This window comes from Pan troglodytes, chromosome 6 (genome assembly GCF_028858775.2).
Source record: "Pan troglodytes isolate AG18354 chromosome 6, NHGRI_mPanTro3-v2.0_pri, whole genome shotgun sequence".
NCBI lineage: Eukaryota > Metazoa > Chordata > Mammalia > Primates > Hominidae > Pan > Pan troglodytes.
In genome coordinates this window covers 6,087,466-6,111,659 of record NC_072404.2, presented here as the reverse complement: position 1 = coordinate 6,111,659, position 24,194 = coordinate 6,087,466, and the positions used below count along the sequence as shown (strand labels likewise).

At 60.1% G+C, this 24,194-nt stretch overlaps 1 protein-coding gene and 1 long non-coding RNA gene across 2 annotated transcripts in view; one reads left to right on the top strand and one right to left on the bottom strand.

Annotated features, from left to right (window-relative positions):
• Positions 1–17,270, bottom strand: part of FAM20C (FAM20C golgi associated secretory pathway kinase) — a 69,162-nt gene extending 51,892 nt beyond the window's left edge. The window contains exons 1-3 of the mRNA XM_063815131.1: positions 16,236–17,270; positions 14,336–14,514; positions 849–927 (exon numbers count right to left, since the gene is read on the bottom strand). Coding sequence (XP_063671201.1) covers positions 849–927; positions 14,336–14,514; positions 16,236–16,840 — 863 coding nt within the window. The 5' untranslated portion in view covers positions 16,841–17,270. The remainder of the gene's footprint in view (positions 1–848; positions 928–14,335; positions 14,515–16,235) is intronic.
• Positions 17,271–17,449: 179 nt separating this feature from the next.
• LOC134810514 (uncharacterized) lies at positions 17,450–23,874 on the top strand. Its single transcript, XR_010158749.1, has 2 exons — positions 17,450–20,651; positions 21,671–23,874. It is a non-coding gene; the product is annotated as an uncharacterized LOC134810514 (long non-coding RNA).
• The last annotated feature ends 320 nt before the right edge of the window (positions 23,875–24,194 follow it).

Below are 24,194 nucleotides of genomic sequence, written 5' to 3'. Positions count from 1 at the left end.
TGAAGAGCTTCTGAATTAGTTACCACCAAGATTAAAACAGGAAAAAAAAATCCATATTTCTAGCTTCTCTAGAAAGTTGGAAATCAGGCCAGATGGCCAAGATCTAGTGAGCTGATAGGCCGCTGGCCCCTTCCTGTGGGACACACACCCCTCGGCCTGCCACAGACCCCACCCAGCCCAGCAGCCTTCCTGGGGTGGCCAGGTGTCCACACACCCCTCACCACGAGCTGTCGCATGCCACGGAGCGCTGTGTTATCGGTTTTGGTGACACAGTTTCTATTTTATCCAGATCAGGGCACACTGTCCACTGGACCACATCCAGTCCATTTTGTTGCATAAATGAAGACTTATTAGAACTCAGCCTCCCCCATCACCACGTACTGCGTCTGGCTGCTTTGGGGCTAGGACCACCCGCTGAATACTGGGGAGAGACCATACACCTGCAAAGCCTGAAATAGCTGCGTCCGGCCCTTTGTAGCAAAGGTGTGCGGGCTCCGGAGGCCTGCTGGGAAGGTGCGGACGTCACCTCTTCCAGAGAGGCATTCTTTGGTGTTCACATTCCAGGTTACTTGTTTAAAATACAAATGCTTATTCTCACAGGGTAAGAATAACCAGCAGTAGGTTTTCTGTCCTATAAAAAGGGAGGAGGTGGGGAGGCCGTGGGAGAGGAGAGAAAATGAGGCCACCTCTGTTGCTCGTTTGCCATGACGGGGAGAGTTGAGAGTGGTCACCCACAGTCTCCCCAAAACACCCTGGGAGGAGACATGGCCGTCTCCAGCAGAAGCCCGGCGCCTGCTCGCCTGCAGCTCCAGCTCCTCACGCCCCAGCCCACAGGCCTCGGCACTTACTTCATGGGTTTGAACAGCGCTTGCCCGTAATTCTGGAAGGTCATGATGAGCTTCAGCTGCGTGCCCCCCGACTTCATGGCTGCAGGAAGGAGGGAGAGAAACAGGGTCACTCTCTGGCCTCACGCCCCTTCTTCTCCTGTGCGGACGAGGGCTCTTGGCTGCAATCCGGGTCCTCTGGGCATGGTCCAGGGGTCCCACTCTGCCTGGGAGGTTTGAGTTTTCTGCAGTGAAGCTCTCGCCTGGCTGATGGATTCTCTGCCTGGTATTCAGGGTTGAGTACTGGGGTAGATCTCTCCATGCTGACCACAGACCCAAGGGCCTGACACCTAGAAGGGACGGCCAGGTGTGCTTACCTGGACCCACACATATACAGCCACACACATCAGCACACACCACACCCACACCCATGTACACACACCACACCCACACACTACACATCACACACACCTACATACACTCACACACACGCACCCACAGACACAGGGCCTGACCCCTAGATGGGATGGCCAGGTGTGCTTACCTGGACCCACACGTATACAGCCACACACATCAGCACACACCCCATACACAGTCATGTAATACCCATATACACCTACACACACCACACCCTACACTACACACAACACACACCTACACACCCACAGACACAAGGGCCTGACACCTAGAAGGGACGGCCAGGTGTGCTTACCTGCAGGCAACACCTCAAACACCCACTCACATCAGCACACACCTACACACCAACAAACACCAACCTACATTTACACACCCACAGACACCCCCCGACACACCCCTACATACCCCTGCACAACCACACACAGCCACTCACACCCCTGCAGACACCCACACACCCCTACATACACCTGCACGACCACACACAGCCACTCACACCCCCACACACCCACACACACCCCCCGACACACCCCTACATACACCTGCACGACCACACACAGCCACTCACACCCCCACACACCCACACACACCCCCTGCATCCCCACAGTGCACACACACACACACCCACGCACCCCCCTGCCCCTGCCTAAGAACGGGGAGTGGCACCTCCCGCCCGCGTTTCTGGGGAGCTACAAGCAACCTGAGCAGGGTGACTTTGGGGAGACCTGGGGCTGAAAGCACCTGTCTCATGGGAGGCAGCTCCCGCCGCTCCGCAAGGACTCGCTGGGGTGTGGAAGCCTCCAGAAGCCTCCCTCCAGCTTTGGCCACCAGGAGGCTCAAGAACTCCCAATGGGACCCTCCTCCCACCACCTCAGGATTTCCTTTTTGCTGGTGGAGAAGGAAGGGGGCTCCGGGGGGTTCCCACAGCAGGGAAGGGGCTGGCCTCGGCCTGGGGCAGCCCCGGGAGCTAAACTGGCCACAGCGAGGGCCTCCAGGTCGCCCGAGATGGGAGATTGTCACGCGGTATGGACCGGTAGGTCCAGGCCACGCGGGGGATTGGCCGGTGTGAGGGGGCCTCACGGGGCCACACCAGGAACTGGTCACACGTCAACATCCCGGGCCCGAACAAGAGCCGGGCATCCCTGCCGGGACAGACGTAAATGGAACGTGGTGGGGTGGCATACGCGACTGCTCGGGCGCAAAGGGGAAGAGGGAAGCGGGGCGGGGGCCCTGGGCGCAGCTCAGGAGCAGCCTCCTTAGGGAGCTAACATTTGAGCTGCTCTCGGAGCGAGGGGCAGGGCTGGCCCCGGCCCCACAGAGGACGGCACGAGTGCGGGGCAGAGGGGGACAGTGACCGACGCGTCACAGTGGACACGTGTGCAGGGCCGAGGGGGCCGTGACCGACGCGTCACAGTGGACAGTGAGCACGAGTGCGGGGCGGAGGGGGACAGTGACAGACGCGTCACAGTGGACAGTGAGCACGAGTGCGGGGCGGAGGGGGACAGTGACAGACGCGTCACAGTGGACAGTGAGCACGAGTGCGGGGCCGAGGGGGCCGTGACCGACGCGTCACAGTGGACAGTGAGCACGAGTGCGGGGCGGAGGGGGACAGTGACAGACGCGTCACAGTGGACAGTGAGCACGAGTGCGGGGCCGAGGGGGCCGTCACCGACGCCTCACAGTGGACAGTGACCACGTGCGCAGGGCCGAGGGGACCAGGGCCAACGCATCACAGTGCACGGGAGGGTGCAAAGGTGGGATGGGGGCCGGTAAGCCAGCAGGTCTCAGGGGGTGCCAGGGGAAGGTAAGGATGGCCAGCGCGGGGCAACAGGGCTGAGGGGGCCATGATTGATACGTCACAGGGGACAGGAGGGTGCAAAGGTGGGATGGGGGCTGGTGAGCCAGCAGGTCTCAGGGGGTCCCAGGGAAAGGGAAGGGCGGCCAGCGTGGGGCAGCAGGGCATGAGGGCCCCACACAGATTCTGTCCCTGGCTGCTGTTGCTGCCCGGGAGCCAACGGTGGACACTGGAGGTGGGAGAGGCTGGGACTGCGGCAGCTGCAGGAGACGGTGGTGGTTTGGAGGAAGATGGAAAAATGGAAAAATCCAAGAAATATCTGAGGATCTGAGAGGTGTCTGGTGGAGTGACGTGGGATGTGGAGCAGGGGGACGGCCAGAGAGGGAATGGCATGGAAGGAAGACAGAACCCAGCCAGCCTGGGGCGACGGAGACACTCCAGGGACCTCACGATTCCTCCACGTGGCTGGAGGGCACGCGCGTGTGCTGAGGGCATGGGGCTCAGGGAGGGCCCAGCCCTGCAGGAGATGGCGGGATGGGGGAGCTGCCTGCAGATGGGTTTGTAGGTTTGGTGGAAGAAAGCTCAAGTCACTCCCTTCAGACGGGAAGAACTGACCCAGAGGAACCGAGGTCTCAGGTGGCGGCTGGCTGGGAGGGAGGGTCAGCGTGAGGACAGCGGGCTTCGCGGAGGGCCTGGGGGTGCCGTGGATGCTTCCCGAGGACACTGAATCCTCCAGGAAGGCCAGGAGCACGGGGGAGGGCGCAGACGAGAAAGCAGAGTCCCCACCATCCACAGGGCGTCACTTGGCCACAAGGGAGGAGCTGGTACCGGCCCCAGGCAGGAGGGAGATGGAGCCCAAGCCCGGCGCAGCCACAGAAACCGTCGACGGCCTCCGACGTGACCTCAGGGCAGTGTGCTCGGCCTCCTGCGGCGTCTCTGAGGGGTCTGCACCTCCCGCCCCTCCCCTCCTGTTAAACGGGGCCCAGTGCCCGAGTGTGGCGGCTCATGCCTGAAATCCCAGCACTTTTGGAGGCCGAGGCAGGAGGCTTGATTGAGGCCAAGAGTTTGAGACCAGCCTGGGCAACATAGCAAGACCCCATCTCTACCAAAAAATTAAAAAATTAACTGGTGTGGTGGTGCCTGTCTGTGGTCCCAGCTACTCAGAGGCTGACGTCGTGGTGGTGCGTGTCTGTGGTCCCAGCTACTCGGAGGCTGACATCGTGGTGGTGCGTGTCCGTGGTCACAGCTACTCGGGAGGCTGACGTCATGGCGGTGCGTGTCTGTGGTCCCAGCTACTCGGGAGGCTGACGTCATGGTGGTGCGTGTCTGTGGTCCCAGCTACTCGGAGGCTGACGTCGTGGTGGTGCGTGTCTGTGGTCCCAGCTACTCGGAGGCTGACGTCGTCGTGGTGCGTGTCTGTGGTCCCAGTTACTCAGGAGGCTGATGTTGTGGTGGTGCGTGTCTATGGTCCCAGCTACTCGGAGGCTGACGTCGTGGTGGTGCGTGTCTATGGTCCCAGCTACTCGGAGGCTGACATCGTGGTGGTGCGTGTCTGTGGTCACAGCTACTCGGGAGGCTGACATCGTGGTGGTGCGTATCCGTGGTCACAGCTACTCGGAGGCTGACATCGTGGTGGTGCGTGTCTGTGGTCACAGCTACTCGGGAGGCTGACATCGTGGTGGTGCGTATCCGTGGTCACAGCTACTCGGGAGGCTGACGTCGTGGTGGTGCGTGTCTGTGGTCCCAGTTACTCAGGAGGCTGATGTTGTGGTGGTGCGTGTCCATGGTCCCAGCTACTCAGAGGCTGACATCGTGGTGGTGCGTGTCCGTGGTCCCAGCTACTCAGAGGCTGACGTCGTGGTGGTGCGTGTCCGTGGTCCCAGCTACTCAGAGGCTGACATCGTGGTGGTGCGTGTCTGTGGTCCCAGCTACTCGGGAGGCTGTGGGAAGACTGCTTGAGGCCAGGGGCTCAAGATCAGCCTGGGCAACAGAGACCCCGTTTCTACAAAACAATGGGGCTCAGTGGACGCCTGTCCCGCCTCCTTTCCAGGGTCCTGGTGAGTAGGGTGGTGCCTCATGTGACCTGCCAGAAACTCGGCTGCTCCTGCAGAATGGGGGTGACACGCCTCATCCAGGACCAACCTTAGGACTACATGGGGGCAATGCTGTGAGTGCTCAGGACAGCAGTGGCGTGGGGACTCACCACGGCAAGGGCCACAAGAGTGCCAGGTCCCCTCCCCGAGCACCAAGAACAGCGGCAGTGTGGGGACTCACCATGGCCAGGGCCACACAGGTGCCACTTCCCCTCCCTGAACACTGAGAACAGCGGCAGCGTGGGCGCTCACCATGGCAAAGGCCACGAGTGCCACGTGCCCTCCCTGAGCATTGAGAACAGCAGCAGTGTGGGGACACAGCACAGCGAAGGCCACACGAGTGCCACATTCCCTCCCTGAGCACAGAGAACAGTGGCAATGTGGCGACTCACCACGGCAAAGGCCACACAAGTGCCACGGCCCCTCCCTGAGCACCGAGAACAGCGATGGCGTGGGTGCTCACCACGGCAAAGGCCACGCGAGTGCCGTGTCTCTTCCCTGAGTGCTGAGAACAGCCGCAGTGTGGGGGCTCGCCACAGCGATGGCCACTCAAGCGCCACATGCCCTCCCCATTTCTGATGGCTCTTGCTGCCCCTGAGCTCACAGCTCACACCCCGGGTCACGTGCCCATTCCCTCCAGGCAGCGTCTGCTCCAGCCACTACTCTGTCAGGAACCACGTTTGACAGGCCATGGTCAAGACTGGGGCTGGGCTCACCGCCCTGGACTGCTGCGCAGTCAGGTCTGCTGGTGAAACTCTCAGAGGCCGTGCCCTCCTCAGGTGAAGGAAGCAGCAACGAATCTCATTTCTCTCCAAAACACTGCACAGAACCTGAACGCCAGCCTCAGGCGGGCCAGCAGCTCGAGGCTCCGTAAACGGGCTCCATCCCGGCTTCTCACCGGGCACCAGGGGGTTTTCAATGACAGCAAACAGCGTATGATTTTACCAGTAAGCAAAGCAGCCTATTAAAAACTTAGACTCCATAACCATTTTCTTCTGAATACACTGCACGGATTTTTAACCTGGGATGCACGGATGGGCGCCTGAAGCTTGGTAGTTTTCTCCCAAAAGTAAAACCGTGGTTGACTTTAGTTTTCTGTTTTTTCCTTAACTGTGCTTTCTAAGTTTCTGCAATGAATAGTGACTACATTTTTTAGTAAGATAATAACGAAGTGATGATGAGAAAATTAGTGGCCGGATTAAGCCCCATTTGATGCTCCCATTTCCACTAGTAACTGGGGTCACAGGATTTAACAGTTCCTTCCTGGCTCAGGTGCGACAGCTCATCAGCTCCTTCCAGGGCTTGTAATCCCGGTTTGTAAAATAACAACATATTATCCAAATCTGGTCAGTTCAGTCCTTCTTCTTTTGGAAGCAGGTCCTGTCTCCCTGGCCCCTGTGCTCAGCTATGAGGCCAGCTCCTCCCCATGGAGCAAATAAACAATTAGAAATTAAAGGCATGAAGATCTCACAGCGACTGAGGACTCGGCTTCCTGTGGACCGTGGGCCTGCCACTCAGTCTACCAAGTGGGTCTTCTGCTGGAAGACATTTGGAATTCTGCTCTAAAATCAGATACAGTCTCCCTGCAAAGACCGACACACAAGCTGCCCTGCGTCTCAGGCCTTCGGTGCTCATCGGGATGGGTGGCAGGTACAGACGCCCACCCTCCTGTCACTGAACGGGTCACCCCTGCCCTCCCACCCAGGAAAGGGCCAGCAGGTGGCAGAGCCAGGACACAGGTCAGGCCTTGAAAAAAAGGTGCAATTTTGGGTTTTCTTGAAGATAGACCAAAGTTCACGACGCTTGGAAAGCTCACCTCATTGGTGGGAGAAGCCCAGGCGTGTGGGCACAGGCCCTGGGGACGGGACTGACGGAGACGCCCTCCCAGATGCAGCCTCCCGTGCCTCCAGTGGACAGGGATCAGTCAGAGCCTGCCCAACCCCAGCCTGGGGAGGGACCCACTGAGAGCTAATCCCTCTGATGCCCATGAAGCCGGCTGAGGTGGGGGCATCCTGGCACAGACCCCAAAGTCACCCCACACCGTGGACAAGTCTCAGAGACTCACCTGCTAAGCCCTCTCCCACCTACCACCTTCCCTCCATCTCCCTCTATACCTGCCCCTCCCCCAAAATCCAGGCCATCATCAAACCAACAGCACAATCAAACCCCAGTGGGCCTCTAGGCCCCAATTCCCAGTGCAATAAAAACATATCATGCAAATCTGGTCAGTTCAGTCCTTCTTCTGGAAACAGGTCCCGTCTGCACTGCTCCAATGGCCACCTGTCCTCTCTATGCACACGGGAAGATGTCCACAAGCCCCATTCCCCAGTGCAATCCCACCCAGCAGCCACCCATTCTCTCTATGCACATGGGAAGATATCCATAGGGCCCCCCCATTCCCCAGTACAATCCCACCCAGCAGCCACCCATCCCCTCTATGCACATGGGAAGATGTCCACAGGGCCCCCCCCATTCCCCCAGTTCCCACCCCACAGCCACCCGTCCTCTCTATGCACACGGGAAGATGTCCACAAGCCCCATTCCCCCAACTCCCACCCAGCAGCCACCCGTCCTCTCTATGCACAGGGGAAGATGTCCACAAGCCCCATTCCCCCAACTCCCACCCAGCAGCCACCCGTCCTCTCTACGCACAGGGGAAGATGTCCACAAGCCCCATTCCCCCAACTCCCACCCAGCAGCCACCCGTCCTCTCTACGCACACGGGAAGATGTCCACTGCCTTTCAAATAGGTTCTCCCCATCTGGAACGCTCTCCCCTTCCTGCCACCTGCCCTGAGCACCTCCCACCACTTCACCCACCACCTTTAGACCAAAGGGGACAGTCTGCTTCTTCCCCGGCCTCGCTGAAGAATCCTATCGCTCGGATATCCGTCAGTATACAGGACTCATTCATACTGATGAATCATTATTAATCTACGTCACTAGTTAACATGGCTAGTTAATGTGATTCACGTGCACTAGTTACACAAGTTAACATGCACGAACAGAGTGCCCTGTGCCTTCATTATTTCGTGTTGCCGTCAGCACGAAGAGTCCGGGGCCACCCAGACCCTCGGACGCCCCTGGGTTTTTCCCACGGTCCCTCCCCGGGTCACAGCACGGGACAGAGGCGATGCTCGTATGCAGTTGCCTCCTCAGAAGGACTCCAAGAGATGCTGGCGTTTCTTATGAAATAAGCGTCTTACATAGAAAGACGGCTGCTGTCACAGAAATACTAATGGGCTTTGGTGCCGGGCCCCAATCAGTGTGGCCTTAGGCAAGCCACGTAACCCCAGACAGCTCCGGCAACCCACTGGGAACTCTAGAAGGAAGAACCCAGAGCAGGTCTGGAGAGACAGGGAGAGACGGCCCTGAAAGAAAGAGGTGTGTGGCCCGGGGCTGGGGGTCCCAACACCCCGCAGGGTGCTCATGGGGATGGAGACTGGGTGCAGCCACCACTCATCCTTGGTTTCTGGTGGGAGCAGGAACCCTTTCTAACAAGAACCCTAACCTGACTTTAAATTAACCAGTTCCACCTCCTACAGACCTGTGGACCACACAAACACATCCAGGTGTGAGATGCTCCCGTCAGTGTGGGCCCCCATGTTGCCGCCTTTGGCCCTGGTCATCTCGTCCATGAAGAGGGCCAGCGTCTGTCCTTGGGGGTCACTGTCAGGCGGTCCCCCTGCTCTTCACAGCCACTGTCTGGCCTCAAGGGTCAGTTTTTCCTGAAGATGAATGGGGACAGCTGTGTGTGCTGGAAGTAGGGCCTCACCCAAAGAGGGCTCAGACGTGGAGAATGTGGCACCAGGGGAGCTCAGGTCACCCTGTTCTTCCCACCCCACACATCTCCAAGCCAGAGAGGTCTGCTGGGTGTCCCAGACCCTAGGTGCCCACACCCAGGCTCATATACCCACTCACCCTGGGCACCGAGGGACCTGGTTCTGAGGAAAAGGACATAGTTGGCCACCAGTGGACACCCTGGGGCTGGCTTCAAGGAGGCTAGAACTGTGGGACCCTACTGCGAGGTAAGGGGCTGGAAGAGCTGGGAGCCTGAACCTGCTCCGGACCTGGGTCTGCCAGTCCTCGACTCTCCTGCAGGCCTCAAGTGACAGGCAAGGCCACATCAGCACTGCCCAAAGTCCCGTCCATCACACACCACCCTCAGGACACTTTTGCCAGAACCGCCTCCACCCCAGACTGTTATTTATTCCACGATTTTCTTCAAGGCCCCTTTTATTTTGAAAGATCTGTTTTTTAAAAGAAAACTGCAGCCTTGCCCCAGTGGGGACCATGTCTGCATCAGAATGAAAGTCGGCAGGTGCGCATCGGGGCACACTCCTGCAGCTAGCGGGCTGCTGTCTCTGCTCAGCACGGGGAGGCCGGTGCCTGGGTGGCCCCAGGCCTCAGCAGCATGAGCTTTTGCTCCTCACCTTCCACCAGACGGCTGGGAAGGGAGTTGAGTGCGGACTGAGCTATTTGCCGCCTCCTCCAGGCTCCACTTGAAATCGTCCTTTGCAGGTGGTCATTGTCCTTCTTTCAGGATAACCCAAGGTCCCCCAGCCCTGGGGCCATGGGCGTCCAGCTAATTGGGCATCTTCCCTTTTCTCTCTCTAGGCCGGCCAAGCGAGGCCCTGGGACAGTGACCTGCAGGGGCCGTTGCCACCTGGGGTGGGCGGGAGGGGGAACAGTGGCCTTTCTGGAGCTGGCGCTGCCTTCCAAGGAGTCCTGCTCCCAAGGAACAGACACGGTGGCTATGCCCTCCCGGGTACCTGCAGGCAGCTCCCTCTCGTGGGCTGACCCAGCGGAGGCCCTTTGTTCCTTGGAGCTCACCCGCTGGTTAGTCCTGGATTCTAGCTGGACTCATTCTTCCTCTTTTGGCAGATCAATTAGTGTCAAGGACTTTGGTCCTGCAGAGCCTTTTTTCTTTGTTCAGGCATGTTCTCCCAACCACAGTCTTTGTCCCAATCTGGATGGAGCAATTATGAAGTCTGTATTTCAGTCCAGAAGCTGCCCAAATCCTCACATGCCAGTGGGATGACTATTTTTTAAAGTAATTCCAAGTACAGAGTAGTTAATTATGTCATTCATTCTTTGCATCCATAATTGTGCATGATAGAAATTGAATTATCACCAGCCCCAGCCCAAGGCACTGCATGCCTGATTTCAAGCTGAATAGAGGTAGATAATATCCCAAGACTCTTTAAAGGTGGCAATGGCCGGTTACCAGGCAGCCAGGAGCCCAGCTATAAATAAACCTCCGCTGGCCCTAACCAGCTGTGCTGTAGACCACGTGGCGCTCCATGAATTGGATTGGGTGGTTCTGAGCAGGGGAGATTTAATGGAACCATTCCAAGGGAAGGCTTTGGAGACTCGCAGGCATCGTTCTCCATTACGACAATATTTCTGGGCTCACGTTTAATAGTAAGATGAATGACTTGAGATTAAAGTGAGCACCCAGGGGCCGGACAGCTGAGGGGACAGAACTCAGAGCCTGGAGCACGCAGGTGCTAATCTCGGACAAGCCTCCTGCCCTAAGAGCCTTGGTTTCCCTTGCTGTGGAGCGGTGGTTGGAAGGCAGGCCTGGCCTTTGAAGGCTACCCCTGTTCTTGGTTGCAGGACCTGTCTAGGGGCACCAGGCTCTAAACCTGCCTGATTGGCTTGGCCACGCCAAGGGCCTAGCCAGAGGCCGCTATCTTAAGCAGCTGGGTCTTCACCCAGATCCTCCAACTGGAAGTTCGTACTCAGAAGGGCCCTCGGAACAGCCGTGGCTGAGTCAGGTCAGCCAGGCAGCAGCAAGCGGGGTCAGCAAGCAGGTCAGCCCCCTTCTAGGACAGAGCACATCCTCCTGGCCTAGGCCAGCCCCCTTGTGCCGTTCCCTGCAGACCAGGAGACCTGGACCTGGACATGGAGCAGCTCCCATGGCACACTTGGTTCACAGGTGAGGGTCCCCTGCTTCCTCAGGAAGACAGACCTCGTCACAAATGATAACTCACCTGGGAGCATCTCCAAGCCCAAGGCAGCAGGGAGAATAGGGCCCAACATCTAGACTGAGACCCTCATGAGGCTCAGGCACCTGCCCAGCCCTGGCTTCCCCAGATGAGAAGGATCAGCCCACCTTGAAATGCTGCTGCTGTACTAAGACCCCACCCAGTAGGAGAGCTTCCCCCAAAATGCTGCAGTGTTGGAGACCCCGCCCAGCAGGTGCGCTGTCAGGCTCCGCTCTCACCTCTTTACTCGTATTTGCACATTTAAGCCCCAACAACCCTGTGAGGCCAGACGTATTTGGGAACTGCAGGTATTTCGATGACAAAGGCACACGTGGTGCCTGGTGTGGATCATGGCATGGCCACAGGGGTCTAGGGCAGAACCCCATAATTAAACCCACTCCTGTTCCTCAGAGGAACATGTGACTATTCACTGTAACAGAGAAAAATCAGGACTTTTAACTAGCCTCGACAATTTAGGTTTTGCCCCTAAATACGTTCAGCCTGAGTCAGTTTTTGCTAGTGAATGGGTTTTGCTTGGCATTCAGATTTGTAAGTCAGAGTCCAGATTATACCAGGTCCAGATTATAACCTTCTCTGTGTTCTCGGTGAGAAACCAGGTGCTGGAGGCGTTAATCCATTTGCCCACTTCCACTCTGGCTAGTGGCTGGCAGAGCCAGGATTCACCCCCAGATCTCCTGGGCCAGATCCTGCTGTCCTGCCTGGGTGATGCGGCTGTCTGCCCATCGTCCTTGCAGGCCCTGCTTGGCCCTGCAGAATGACTGAGCAACCAGCCTGTCCTTGGACGGGTCCCCACCCCAGAAGACTGGATGAGAACCAATGTGGCCAGCATGGTCTAGGAGGCGAGCGAGTGAGATCAGCTGGGGCAGGCCTTCAGTAGGCACAGGACTTAACCAGGGCACACCCAGGCGGAGGCCACACCAGAATCCTGGGGTAGGGATTCCCTGGCAAGGGCTCTGTCCACACCCCTGCAATGTCAGGCAGCCTGGGCACCACTGCCCCGGGACAGCTGGACCAAAGAGGGGTGGCAGTGAGCCAAGCCTAGCTTGTCCAGATGGACAAAGCACTCCTAAGGTGGGCAAAGCTGCCCCAGGTCCCAGGGGGCCCCGCACTCTCCCTGAAGCTGCCCTGGGAGCTCCTGGCACAGAACTCCCACACCTCCTCAGTGTTGGTGTTGGAAAGCTGACCAGTCCGTGAGGGAGGTGGCAAGCTGCAGTTGCCTGCCAAGGGCCTGGTGGCCTTTGGAATCCACAAAGCCCTCCCTGTGCTCAGACCCTGCCTGTGCACACGAGGGGACTGTTGTGGAAGGCCACGCACAAAGTGCTAGTTAATATTTTACAAGCTTGCTCACATGCACATCTCATCCTATCCTTGCATTGGTCCCACGCAGCGACACCCCGCTGGACAGATGGGGAAAATGAGCTGGAGAGAAGCTCATACGGACAGCGGCGCTGGAGACTTTCTAACTTGCGTGCTGCTCCTCCCGAACGCCGTGGCTGGTGTGCACGGCTCTCTCATTCCTCTGCCTGCCAAGACGGACCCACCTGGAAGGTAAGCTGCCCGACGGACCCCGTGGAAGGTCCTCAGCCCCTCCCAGTGGAGCCCCCTCCTCTCCACATGGCCTGGCTGGTGTGCACGGCTCTGAAGTGCTCGTTCCTCCTCAGGATCGGGCACTGTGCCTGTGTGTCTCTTCCTGGGGCTGTCAGGTCCACAGAGGCAGCAGATCTCGTTGAGGCTGAACTCATCCTCAACTCCCCACCACCCAGAAAGGGGGTCTGACATGCAGGAGGTGCCAGTAAAATCTGCTGAATGGACAAACATGTTGATCAATGCATCAGATATTTCCTTAATGGCCATGCTCACTCTCAGGGGCAGAAGGGACGTTCTGGCTGTGGCTGTCTGCAGGACTGTTCCCCAGCACAGCTGAAAGCCCTCAGACCCCTGCAGGGGCAGGAGAAAGGCAGCGCTTTCATGGAGGGGGGCCTGGAGGGGGGCAGGGGTTCAGGTTACTCCCAGGCAGCATGGAGGGAAGAGGACCCCCAGCTTGTCCAGCTGATCTCTGTTATGAGGTGAGCTGATCAAGGGGTGGGGAGAGAGCTGCAAGTTCTGTCTCCCCATGACCAGGTGAGTGCCCAGCAAACAACTCAGCACCCGGCAGAGAGAGCCAGAAACAGCCCCGAAGAGCTCAGGAGAACCTACCTGCTGGCCTGAAAGGGGACACCTAAGTCCTGTGTCAGCAACTGGACAGAACCCCAGGCTGCTGGGACCCTTTCAGCACCAAGGTTGCTTCTGAGACACACATGAAGCTAATGCCTGGGACTGCTGGCCTCATCATACAGCGCAAAGAAAGCCCTGCCTTCAGGCTGTCATGGCCTCTGCACCTGCCCACAGCTGTGTGCACCCAGGCCCACTCCCTGCAATCCCCGGGGAGCAGCTGCTCCCACTAAAGGGCCTCAGCCCCGCCCTCACTACCTCTCCAAGCACTGGTGACAAATGGGACCTTCACAAACAATCGCCTACAAGCTGAGAACAATGGCACCAAACCTCCACGCTCAGAAGCTGCAGTGGCATATTTTCCTGAAATCAGCAACTGGATGCCCTTTTTTGTCCAATTCAGCAGATCCCAAAGTACCTGGAGATGTTGCCTTCAAACTCCTCCATCCGGGAGGCCCAGGCCTCCGTCCTGAGCCCTGCCTATGTCTCCTCAGTATGAAACTGCACAGTGCCTTGCTGAGGTCTGACGAAGGACGGCTTCAAAACCACAAGAAGCAGGCTCATGGCTGTCTCCCCACCCAGCCAGAGTCGTGTGCAGAAAAGCAGGAGAGTTCCATGCACACGCTTCCGGTGGAGGGGTCACCGCCGCCAAAGATACCCGTCTATTCCTCTAGCCCAGGAGGGAAGGACTCTGTCATCCAGTTGGCACCCCCGGGACCACCCAGGTGAGGACGCAGAGCGCAGTGGACCGGCTGTCCAGGCGTCTACCCGCTCATCGTGCGGCAGATCAGGAGCACGTCCAGTGTGAGAGCACACGAGAAGCGAGCCCTCTGTCCCTCCTCGCTGCCCGTGCAGATCGCTGCAGGAGGTGACGCTGCCGTAATGAGCAACGGCCTCCCAGACCTCTCTAACGCACAGCCTGCCCCGGCAGCCCTGAAGCCACGCAGCCGGCACACAGACGGCCCTGAGTGCACCCAAGGACACCTACCCACGCTGGTGATCCTCTGGGAGCTGAGGTCGTGCAGCAGGGCCTCGATGGCCGGGTTGTGTCTGGAGTACAGCTCGTACCGGTTGATACCAATGTGGAACTTGAGCCAGTTGGGATAGGAGTCCACGGCCGCCTCCCCGGGGGAGGGGAATTCTGCACCTTCAACACCCGCATGCGGCCTGCAGGGAGCAGCGAGGACGAACATCAGCACGGAAACAACAGGCCCGTGAGCCGGATGACGGGGAGAGGGCACCGACGCCAAGGTTTTTAACTTTGGGTTCAAGCAAGTGCAGATGTGTTGAAGGCGCCTCTGCTTAAAGAGGGCCCTGCAACGTCTGTGCTTTCTTCTGTGGCCGCTTGGCTGCCAACTAATAACACGGTGAAAGGCCTGTAATTCTTACTCACCCTCTGGAGACGCCACAGACAGCTCTAACTACAGCAAAACTAATTCCAGGGCGTCAGCGCTGCCCTGCCGTCCCCGCCACGTCTGTCCCAGGGTCACCGAAATGGCCCAACCATGACCTCAGCTGAGGGTGCCAGGGGCTGTGGCCCTCCCCTGGAGTAGAGGGGGGAACCTACCATTGACCACAGGCTGCATGAAACTCACAGACACGCCCAGTCTGTCAGGAACCTTCCCCAGCTCTCTGCTTTTGTTCCAACAACCAGGGGCACAATGATGCAAGAGGCTAAATTTGATTTTAATGAGAGCAGCCTTGCGTGGGGAGAGAGGAAGGAGGCAGCACTCTCTCCAGCCCAGGCTCCCATGGAGGACCCGCCGCCCACGCGGCCTGTCCTCACATCTCTGGGGTCAAGGGACCGTTCTGGAGGAAGGACAGACCCTCCGTCTGCCTGCTGGGCTGGAGGGAAACGCGGAACTTGTCCTAGCTCGAATTCACCTAAAGCTGAGGTGCTTTCTGCCCAAGCTCTGTCCTGCAGTGGACATGGGGGGCGGGCTAGGATACACTTCCTGGCCACTCGCTGCTCTGGGCGGCCGTCTCTCCCTGCCGAGAGCCACAGGCCAGGCCAATGCTCTGGTTCTCAAATTTCCAAGCATTTCCTTGAACCTGACCAGCAGGCAAGGCTCAGAGGCTTCCAAACAGCCAGTGTGTTTAGACAGAAGACACTGGGCCTGGACATTTCAGGGAAGAAGGGACTTTCAACCAGATCTTTTGGAAGGCTGGTCTCCCCCTCTGCTGCTGGGGTAACCTTCGGCAGGTAGTTACTTATTCTGGCCTTGCCGTGGTTAATGTTCCACTGCTTCGGTGTAGCATCTGCTTGTTTTGATCTGTGTGGCGGAGGGAGGGGCCGGGGGGTGGGGAAAGGGCTTAGCCAGGACAGTTTAAAGAGAGGTTCCTGGCGTGGCTTCTCGCCCTTTATCGAGCCATCATCTCTCTGCAGCCAGCACACCCACCGCCCTTGCTGGCTGGGCCGCCTTGTTGCACCTCACGGCTGCCAGCAAGCCCCTCTGATAATTCTGCTCCAGCCACTGGGTTTAAAAGACTCAATAGGCACATCCAGACCTTCTCCAAGGTGCCCACCCAGAGCACCCTCGCCAAGTGTCTGAAAGCCCAGCGGCAGCCTGGCTCCTTCCCTCACCAACTCATTCATTCATTGCCTGACCCCATTTCCCAAGCTGGTGGCCACGGCTGGCCAGGACTCGCTTCTAAAGGGCGCAGGGTCTGGCTTCCTCACCAGCAGCCACAGGGCACAGCTCCCGGACCAGCCGGCAGCCCCTCCCAAGGAGGAGGTTATTCTGGAGACAAAGGCAGTGCCCTCCCGCACCACACTCCCTGCCCGGCCTCTTCCATGGGGGCGGCCCTTTGGGGCCCCTGAACCTCTCTACACCATGCCTTGGGCTCACGGCTCCCTTGGGGGTGGGCACCTGCCAGCCCCCACTCACCAGCCCGGGTTCTCCGCCGCTTTGGGGCTGAGCCTGGTGTCGCTGTTCACAGTGAACAGGCCGTCCTCCTCCGTGAGCGGCGGAACCGCCACCCGGTACAGCGGGTGCTCGAACAGCCTGGCCAGGAGGGAGGCGTCTCCGCCGGGGCCGGGGGGCGACTCGGACCGACGCGGGCCGGGGTCTCGCAGCAGCGGCCGGTGCGCGGGGTCGTGGGGTCTTAGGGCGCCGGGATCCCGCCCCCGCAAGGCGCGCTCGGCCGGCTCGGCCGCCGGCGGCAGTTTCTCCAGCGAGTGGGACGAGAGGTTGGAGGAGGGGTCGGAGCTGAAGTCCTGCAGGATGCGGAGCGTGTGCTTGTTGGGCCAGCCCGCGTCGCCGGCGGCGGAGGAGGCGGCCGGGGGCTCCCCGGGGCGGCCCCGAACCTGGGCCCAGCCGGGCGCGGCCACCTCGGCGGCGGGCTGCGCGCACGAACAGCCGGGCTCCCCCGAGGGCCGCGCGCCGCGTCGCTCCAGCCTGGGCAGCAGGTCCAGGGCGATGTGCAGCGCGCAGGCCACCAGGAACACCATCAGGATGAGCACGCGGAACCGGCGCACCAGGATCATCTTCATGGCCGCGCGGGCCGGCCCGGGCCTGGAGCGCGTTCTGCCCGCGCGCCCCTCTAGCTGCAGCTGGGCACGAGCGCGGCGCCGCCTCGCGGGTCAAGGTCCATCGGTGCCGGGCGGCTACCAGCTCCGGGGCTGTCCCCGGGCCCGGGCCGCGTGCAGGGCGCCCGCCGCCAAAGCGCTGGGTCCCCGCGCCATCTCGGGCCCGTCCCCGCTCGGCCTCTCCGGAGCGGCCGCGCCCTCAGCCGGGGAGCCCAGGGGTCCTGGTCCGCGGAGCCGGGCGCGCGGGGGGCGGCTGGGGCCGCAGCAGGGGGAGGCTCGGCGCTCGCAGCCGCCGGCGCGGGGCTCATCGGGCGTGTGGGTCCATCCCGGCCGGGGCGCGACGGGCCTGGGCGGTGGCGGCGGCCGCAGGCGACCCGATCCTCAGCGCGCTCCTCTCCAGGCGCCGGGCGGGCGGGCGGGCGGGGAAGGGGCGGCTCCTCCGGGCCGGGCTCTGCTCTCACGCCGCGCCCGGGAGACCGGGGCTGGGGGGAAGGGGGGGGGGCGAAGGGCGGAAGGGGTGGGCGCGGGGAGCGGCCGGCGGGGTCCCGGGCAGGTGCAGCGGCCGCCCCGAGCGCAGCTCCCGCCTGGCCGAGCCTCTCGGCGCCCCGCGCCCCGGGCGGGCAGATATCGAGCGCCGCGGAGCCGCCCCCCGCGTCAGCGCCCACAGATTGGCGGAGCCGCCGCCCCACGAGTCACGGCTGGGCCCCGCTCTCCTTCCTCCCCTCGGCCGCGCCCCGCGACGCCTCTGCAGCTCCGGGCCCGCTAAGGAGAGGGCTCCTCCTGCCCGCGGTTTGCAGAGGGAGGCGGCGGAGACCGGGAGGGCGCGCTCGGTTCTGGCCAGGCCAGCAGCTGCGGCCGAGTGGGGGGCTCCGGCCTGGCCGCTTCCTGGGACCCCCTCCCGCCCGGGGCCGCCGCCGCCGCCGCCGCCAGCTGCAGCCTCTCGGCTCCTCCCCAGAGGAGCGCGGGGCCGGGGCCCAGGCCAAGTCCCTCCCCGGAGCCGCGGGGCGTCTGCGCCGCCGGATGAGCTCCCCGCCGGGCGGCGACCCCGTGCCCCACGCCCGTCTCGGCAAGGAGGAGGCGGAGGCGGCCCCGCGAGAGAGGCCCAAGGAGCGACTGGGCCTGGACCCAGGGGACGCCAGGGCCGCGGAGCTCCCGGCACCGGTCCCACCCCCCCCTGCCCACCCGCGGGACGCGCCCGCCTTAACCCTCCAGGCGCCGGGCCCGCTGGGGGCGCTGAGAGGGGCTGGTGTGCTGGGGGCGCCTTCCTGCTTGGGGCCGACGGGGGTGTGTGAGTGCAGGCGTGTGCGTGTGTGTGCGCATGTGTGTGTGTGGATGTGCGTGTGCGTGTGTATGCCTGTGTGTGTGCGTCTGTGTGCATGTGTGTGTGTGCACATGCATGTGTGTTCACGTGAGTGCATCTCATCTGGCACCCACAACCAGGGGAGCGGTGCTTGTACAACCAGCTGGTGGCTTCTGCAACCAGCAGCTTCTGGCCGTGCAGCTCCCAGTAGGGAATATGAGTTAATGTGGATGTCAGCCTAAGATGTAGTCAGGGAGGTAAGTGTGTGGGAGGAGGCCACATCCCCTGCGCCTCAAGCCGGCTGCTTCCCCAGTGCCCAGACTGCCTGGGCCAGCAGCCTCGCCAGCAAGCCCAGGCGGGTGGGCTGGGAGCAGGGCTTGGGCCCCCACTCTTACTTTCACCAGCTGGCTGTGTTACCAGGGCCCTCCCTGCCCTCTCTGAGCCTCAGTTTCCTCTGATGTGAATTAAGGGCGTTGAGCCCATTGTTCCTGAGGAATCACTCATCTCTGAGCCTGGCCCATTGCCTGGCATTCCGTGGGCACCCACTAGTTACTTACAAGGGGAGAAGTTGTTCCAGTCCGGCTGGCCAGTGGAATCCATGCGTCTTGGGCCATTTGAAGTGAGTGAAGGGCTGGGTGCGGCCCACCTGGAGCTGGACTGGAGGCTGTGTTGGGTGGGGCGGTGTGACCTGGAGGTGGGCTGCCCCCTCAGGAGACAGCTTCACCCCTGTGAGTGGGCCTCATCCTTCCTTCCTTCCACTCACATGGACAGCACATCTGTGTGTAGACGGGGTCACTGAGAGAGGCCAAGGAGTGTGAGCAGGAAGATCCCAGGTGTGGGGGGAGTCCTGGGGGAGCAGACAGCAGGGACAGAAGCCTGTGGCAGGAAGGAAGGTCTTGGCCTGTGTTCTCCCAGCAAGGGTCCCCTTGGACTTGGAGTTCTATAGGCTCCTGGCCCCCCCATCTCTCCCGTGGTCTGCAGGACCTCGACGCAGAGCTGTGGCTAGTGTCTCGGGGCAGACATGGGGCTCAGCAGGCCCCATGGAACACAATTATCCAGTGTGGGGGGCCTCATGGAGGTTCCCTGGGCACTTACTTTCACTTGCCTCCTGCCCCCCACTCCTGTCCCCTCCCATCCTCACCCCCAGAGTGGTTTTTGGGAGCCCGGCAGCTATCTGGACCCGTGTGCACCCCTGGACGCCTCCCTCCCTCGCAGAGGGTCCTGGTTCATCTCGTCTGTTGCCTCTTAGAACAGTGGCCTCTACCTCACCAGGTCCTTCGGAAGCGCCCCCGTCCCTGCCCCGCCACTGTTTTCCCATCAGCACCCGCCATGGTCTGAAGACACTTTCTTCTGCTCCTGTTTATTGTTTATCTCCCCAAAGCACAAGCAGTCGAGTTAAGACAGGAGCCTCGTTCAAGGTTCCGCCCGGGGCCAGGCACAGCCCAGGCTCTCAGAGGAGGGCCCAGGAGTCCACAGGCTGTGGCGGCGCGAGACCAAAGTCGGAAGACAGGACCCCGCTGAGGAGTGAGGAGACAGCGGCCACCCCTCCGCCAGACCCTTCCGCCTGGTGCCTTTACTGGGCTCTGAGGAGGAATTTGGTGGTTCAGTCGGCCCATCCGTGGACACCATGAAAACAAAGAGAAAACAGACACACACAGATGCACACATAGATACACACAGATGATACACACAGACACAGATATATAGACACACGCAGATACACACACGTGGACACAGATGATACACTCAGACACAGATATATAGACACACACAGATACACACATGTGGACACGAAGAAACACACACAGACACACACAGACTTACCCATAGTTATGGATATATGCATGGATACACAATACACAGACACACAGATGATACATGCATAGACATATATGGACACACACACACGGACACACAGATACACACATAGACACATGGACAGACACAGATACATGTAGACACACATGGACATACAATACTCAGATGAACACACAGATAATATACACATAGACACAGATCTATAGATACACAAAGACATACACACAGATATACATAGATGCACACATAGACACAGATACACATGTCATCACACATGGACACACACAGACACACACCAATACACACATAGACATACAAAGACACAGGTACACAGACACATATACACACAGACACACATATATACACACAGACGCAGATATACACACACACACATAGACACAGATATACACAGATACATGGACAGATACACATTCACATACACACATAGAGACACAGAAACACACAGACACACAGACACATAGAGACACACACACAGCCACACAGGCCCTGAGCCTCCCTGGGCCCTCGCTTGTGCAGAGGCGGAGGGGCTGGCTGTCGGGGAGGGCACCTGGAGAGGACACACAGCCCCATCAGAGACCAGGGAGGGTCTCTGAGAGCTCTTTTCGTCCGAAGGGGCTGGAGCTCCAGTTAGCCAAGGTGAGCGCCAGGTGGTGACAGGAATGACATAGGAAAATAAGACGGCCCGGGCAGGGAGGGCTGCCTGCTCTGGGTGTGAGGGGATTGCTGTCTTAGACCACGTGGTCCGGGAAGGCCTCCAGGCATGGCTTTGCACCTGAGTGCAAAGGTACAAGGCTTTGCACAGAAGCTGGTACCTGAGGGCTCAGCCCCTTGGAGGCCTGCGGGGTGGAAATGCCAAGGCTGGGGCAGGGGCATGTCTGACCCTCTGCGGGGAGAGAAGGCCTGTGAGGTGGGCATTGTGTGAGGGGCCAAGTGGCCTCTGTAAGGTCTGCAGGTGGGGCCAGGCTGTGGGCTGCGTCCTGAGTGAGGGGGCCGTGGGAAGGCTGGGGACAGAGGGACGACACTGGGTCTTGGGTGGGGAGAGGCTCACCTAGGGGCCGGGTGGATGGGTCTAAGGAGGGCTGAGGGCGGGGCAGGGAGAGCAGCTGTGTGGTGAGGACGAAGGGAGGTCCGGCCAGAGCCCCCGGGGAAGGGTTGTTGTCATGTGGATGAGCTGGGAATTACGAAAGCTTGTGGATTGCGAGGCCTCAGTATGCAAAGCCCTGGGACAGACGGGCCCCCCAGGAATGAGTGGGGCAGGTGGGCTCCCCAGGAATGAGGGGGGCAGACGGGCTCCCCAGGAATGAGGGGGACAGATGGGATCCCCAGGAATGAGGGGGGCAGACGGGCCCCCCAGGAATGAGTGGGGCAGGTGGGCTCCCCAGGAATGAGGGGGGCAGACGGGCTCCCCAGGAATGAGGGGGACAGATGGGATCCCCAGGAATGAGTGGGGCAGGTGGGCTCCCCAGGAATGAGGGGGGCAGACGGGCTCCCCGGGAATGAGGGGGGCAGACGGGCTTCCCAGGAATGAGGGGAGCAGATGGGCTCCCCAGGATAAGGGGGGACAGAAGACCCCAGGCCTGAGGACCAGGCCTGCCCCCTGGCACCACCAGACACCAGGAGGGCACTGCTGCTCTTAATTGAAAGTCTTGGTGCAGGTGAGGGCGTGGATTCCTGGGGGAAGCTTCCTGCTGCAAGGTGGAAAAGACAGATAACAAGAGAAAAACAGAAGCTTAATAGCATGTATACCTTGGTCTGCAAGGGACGGACTCAGGGGACAGGCTATGTCTCAAAGATGTGGCTTGGAGCTCAGCCTTAAAGACCACGTTCGACGGAAACAAAGAGAAAGAGTGTGTGGGGAGGGGCCCAAGAAATTACCCCAAACTGGGGTCAGGCCTTCTCCGTGGATGAGCGTCTCCGGTGACTTACAGCCGGCCTTCTGGCCCAGAGAGGGGGCACCCTGGTGAGCGCAGATGCCTGTACGGATGTGACTTTCTCTCACAGAACAGCAGCTTCCACTCTTGTTTTCAGAATTTCTCCTGTGGTTGCAGTTTCTCAAAATAAGCAGCTCAAAATAATGCTTATGCCAAAGAGGCATATTTTGGGGTGGCATATTCTGGTCTGCTCTACGTGGAAGCGGACAGAAAAATGGGGCAGAGGCCGGGGAGGGGAGCGGGACCGACTTCCAGTTCCCAGACCCGAGCAAGGGAACCTGAGGCCGAGCTCTGGAGCTTGGGGTCTGGAAGGGGTTCTCTGAGGACACTCTGGGAGTGGGGGGAACAGCTGCCTCCTCAGGTTTCCCCCAAGGGATCCTGCCTGGGGAGACCTGGACTGGGCAAGGCTTGGCAGCTGCCCTGCCAGGAGGAGGGAGACAGGGCTGCAGTGGGGGGGTGCAGGGTCGCTGGGGTCCCACCCGGGGGTGCTGGGACCGGCCAGAGGACACACTGCGATTTCCCAATGGGCCAGGAAGGAAGGAGGCGCTTTCCAGGCAGAGCATGACCCCGCACAGGAGGCAGAGACAGAGTCTCTGAGTGTCCCCGTCAGGTCCCTGGGACTGTGGCAGGGGAAGAAGCCGCAGTACCTCCTGCCCTTTAGGACAGGAGACGTTGTCATCCCAGCATTGCCCAGCAGCTGGTTGGAGCCCAGGGCTCCTCAGATGAGCCAGCGCCTGAGCCCTGAGCTGCCAGCTGGCCTGGCTGGAGCCGCCACTGATCTTCCCAGGAGAAAGAGGCCGCCGTGGGTAAGTAGCGAGGTGTAAGAGGACGCGTAGAGCCGTGTCGCTCGTGCAAGAAGGGGAAAGAAGGAAGCCCGTCTGCATGGCTGCGCAGGGGATATTGGAACAGAACTGAAGGAACTCATGCAATGCTCATCTGTGAAGGGGGCACCGCGATGTATGGACAAGGGTGGGAAAGGGATGCTGGGCCATAAAGTTTGGGGTGCGTGATGGCGTGGAGGAGAAAGCCCTCCTGGGAGCTGTGGCCAGGGGGTGTGCAGTCCACGAGCAGATGGAGCTTTACGTGCCTCCCACCTCCTCCCAGGGGCCCCCCACGACTCGCTGAGGCCCCATCAGCAACAGGATGACGGGTTTTCTTTCCCACACAGATCGGGGACCTCCCAGCCTCCTGGGGTGGGGCAGAGGTGGGCACCGCAGCCCAAGAGCTGGCTTTCCCCCTGCACCTCCACCCATGCGTTGGCCTGGAGTGGCCCAGCGGAGGGTCCAGGTGGGGGTGCTGGAGGGGCCCACCCAGCTCAGGCCTGGCACCTGCACCTTTCTGGATCCCACGATGTTTTGCTGAGGGTTACTCATCCAAGACCTGCCCGGAGGCTCCGAGCTGTTTACCACAGGCCAGCTCTGGCCGTAGGCTATTCTGGGAGCCTGGGGGGGGCTGGGAGGAGGCTGGGGCTCTGGGTGGCAGGAGGAGGAGAGCCGTCTTGTCCTTACTGAGCGTCCAGCGGGCGCCAGATGCTGCGCCGCGTGCAATTCTAATCCTGGCCGGCAAAGCCAGAAGGGGACAATATTCCTTCCTCCCCAGGCCTCCCGCTTGGCTGCGGGTGCTGACGGTCAATGGGCCTGGCTATCGGGGCTCACAGGGGAGCCGGGAGAGCCGCTAACAGGAGAAAATGTGAGCTCTGCATCTGCTGGGCTGGGTTCGAGGGACGCGGGGTGGCTGGGGAGGGTCGTGCTGGTCCCTCCGGCTGCTGTTGCTGGCCGGCCGGCCAGTCCGCCCCAGCGCTGGACTCCTGGGCTATCCGTTCCCCACCCACCGTCTGAGGGTCTTTGAAAATAGAACTCACTTGTTTTCAGTAAAAGCAACAGATCAAGAAGCCGAAAACACAAGAATAAAACAATGTAAAAGCTTGACTTTATTTTGTATCCCTCAAACACAGGACTCACAGTCCGTTACGCATGGAGCATTCGCAACACTGATCATGTTCTGATGGTCACACGATGTCAGGAAATTCCAAAAGGCAGATAATCTAGAGCCTGTTCACGGTGTCCGCACACACACACCAGTGCGCAGGCACACGAGCACACAGTCTACAGATTGTTTGTAGACACAGTGTGGTATAATGAACAAAAGGTGGCTTTAAAAATATTTCTACCTGGGCCGGGTGCGGTGGCTCACGCCTGTAATCCCAGCGCTTTGGGAGGCCGAGGCAGGTGGATCACCAGAGGTCAGG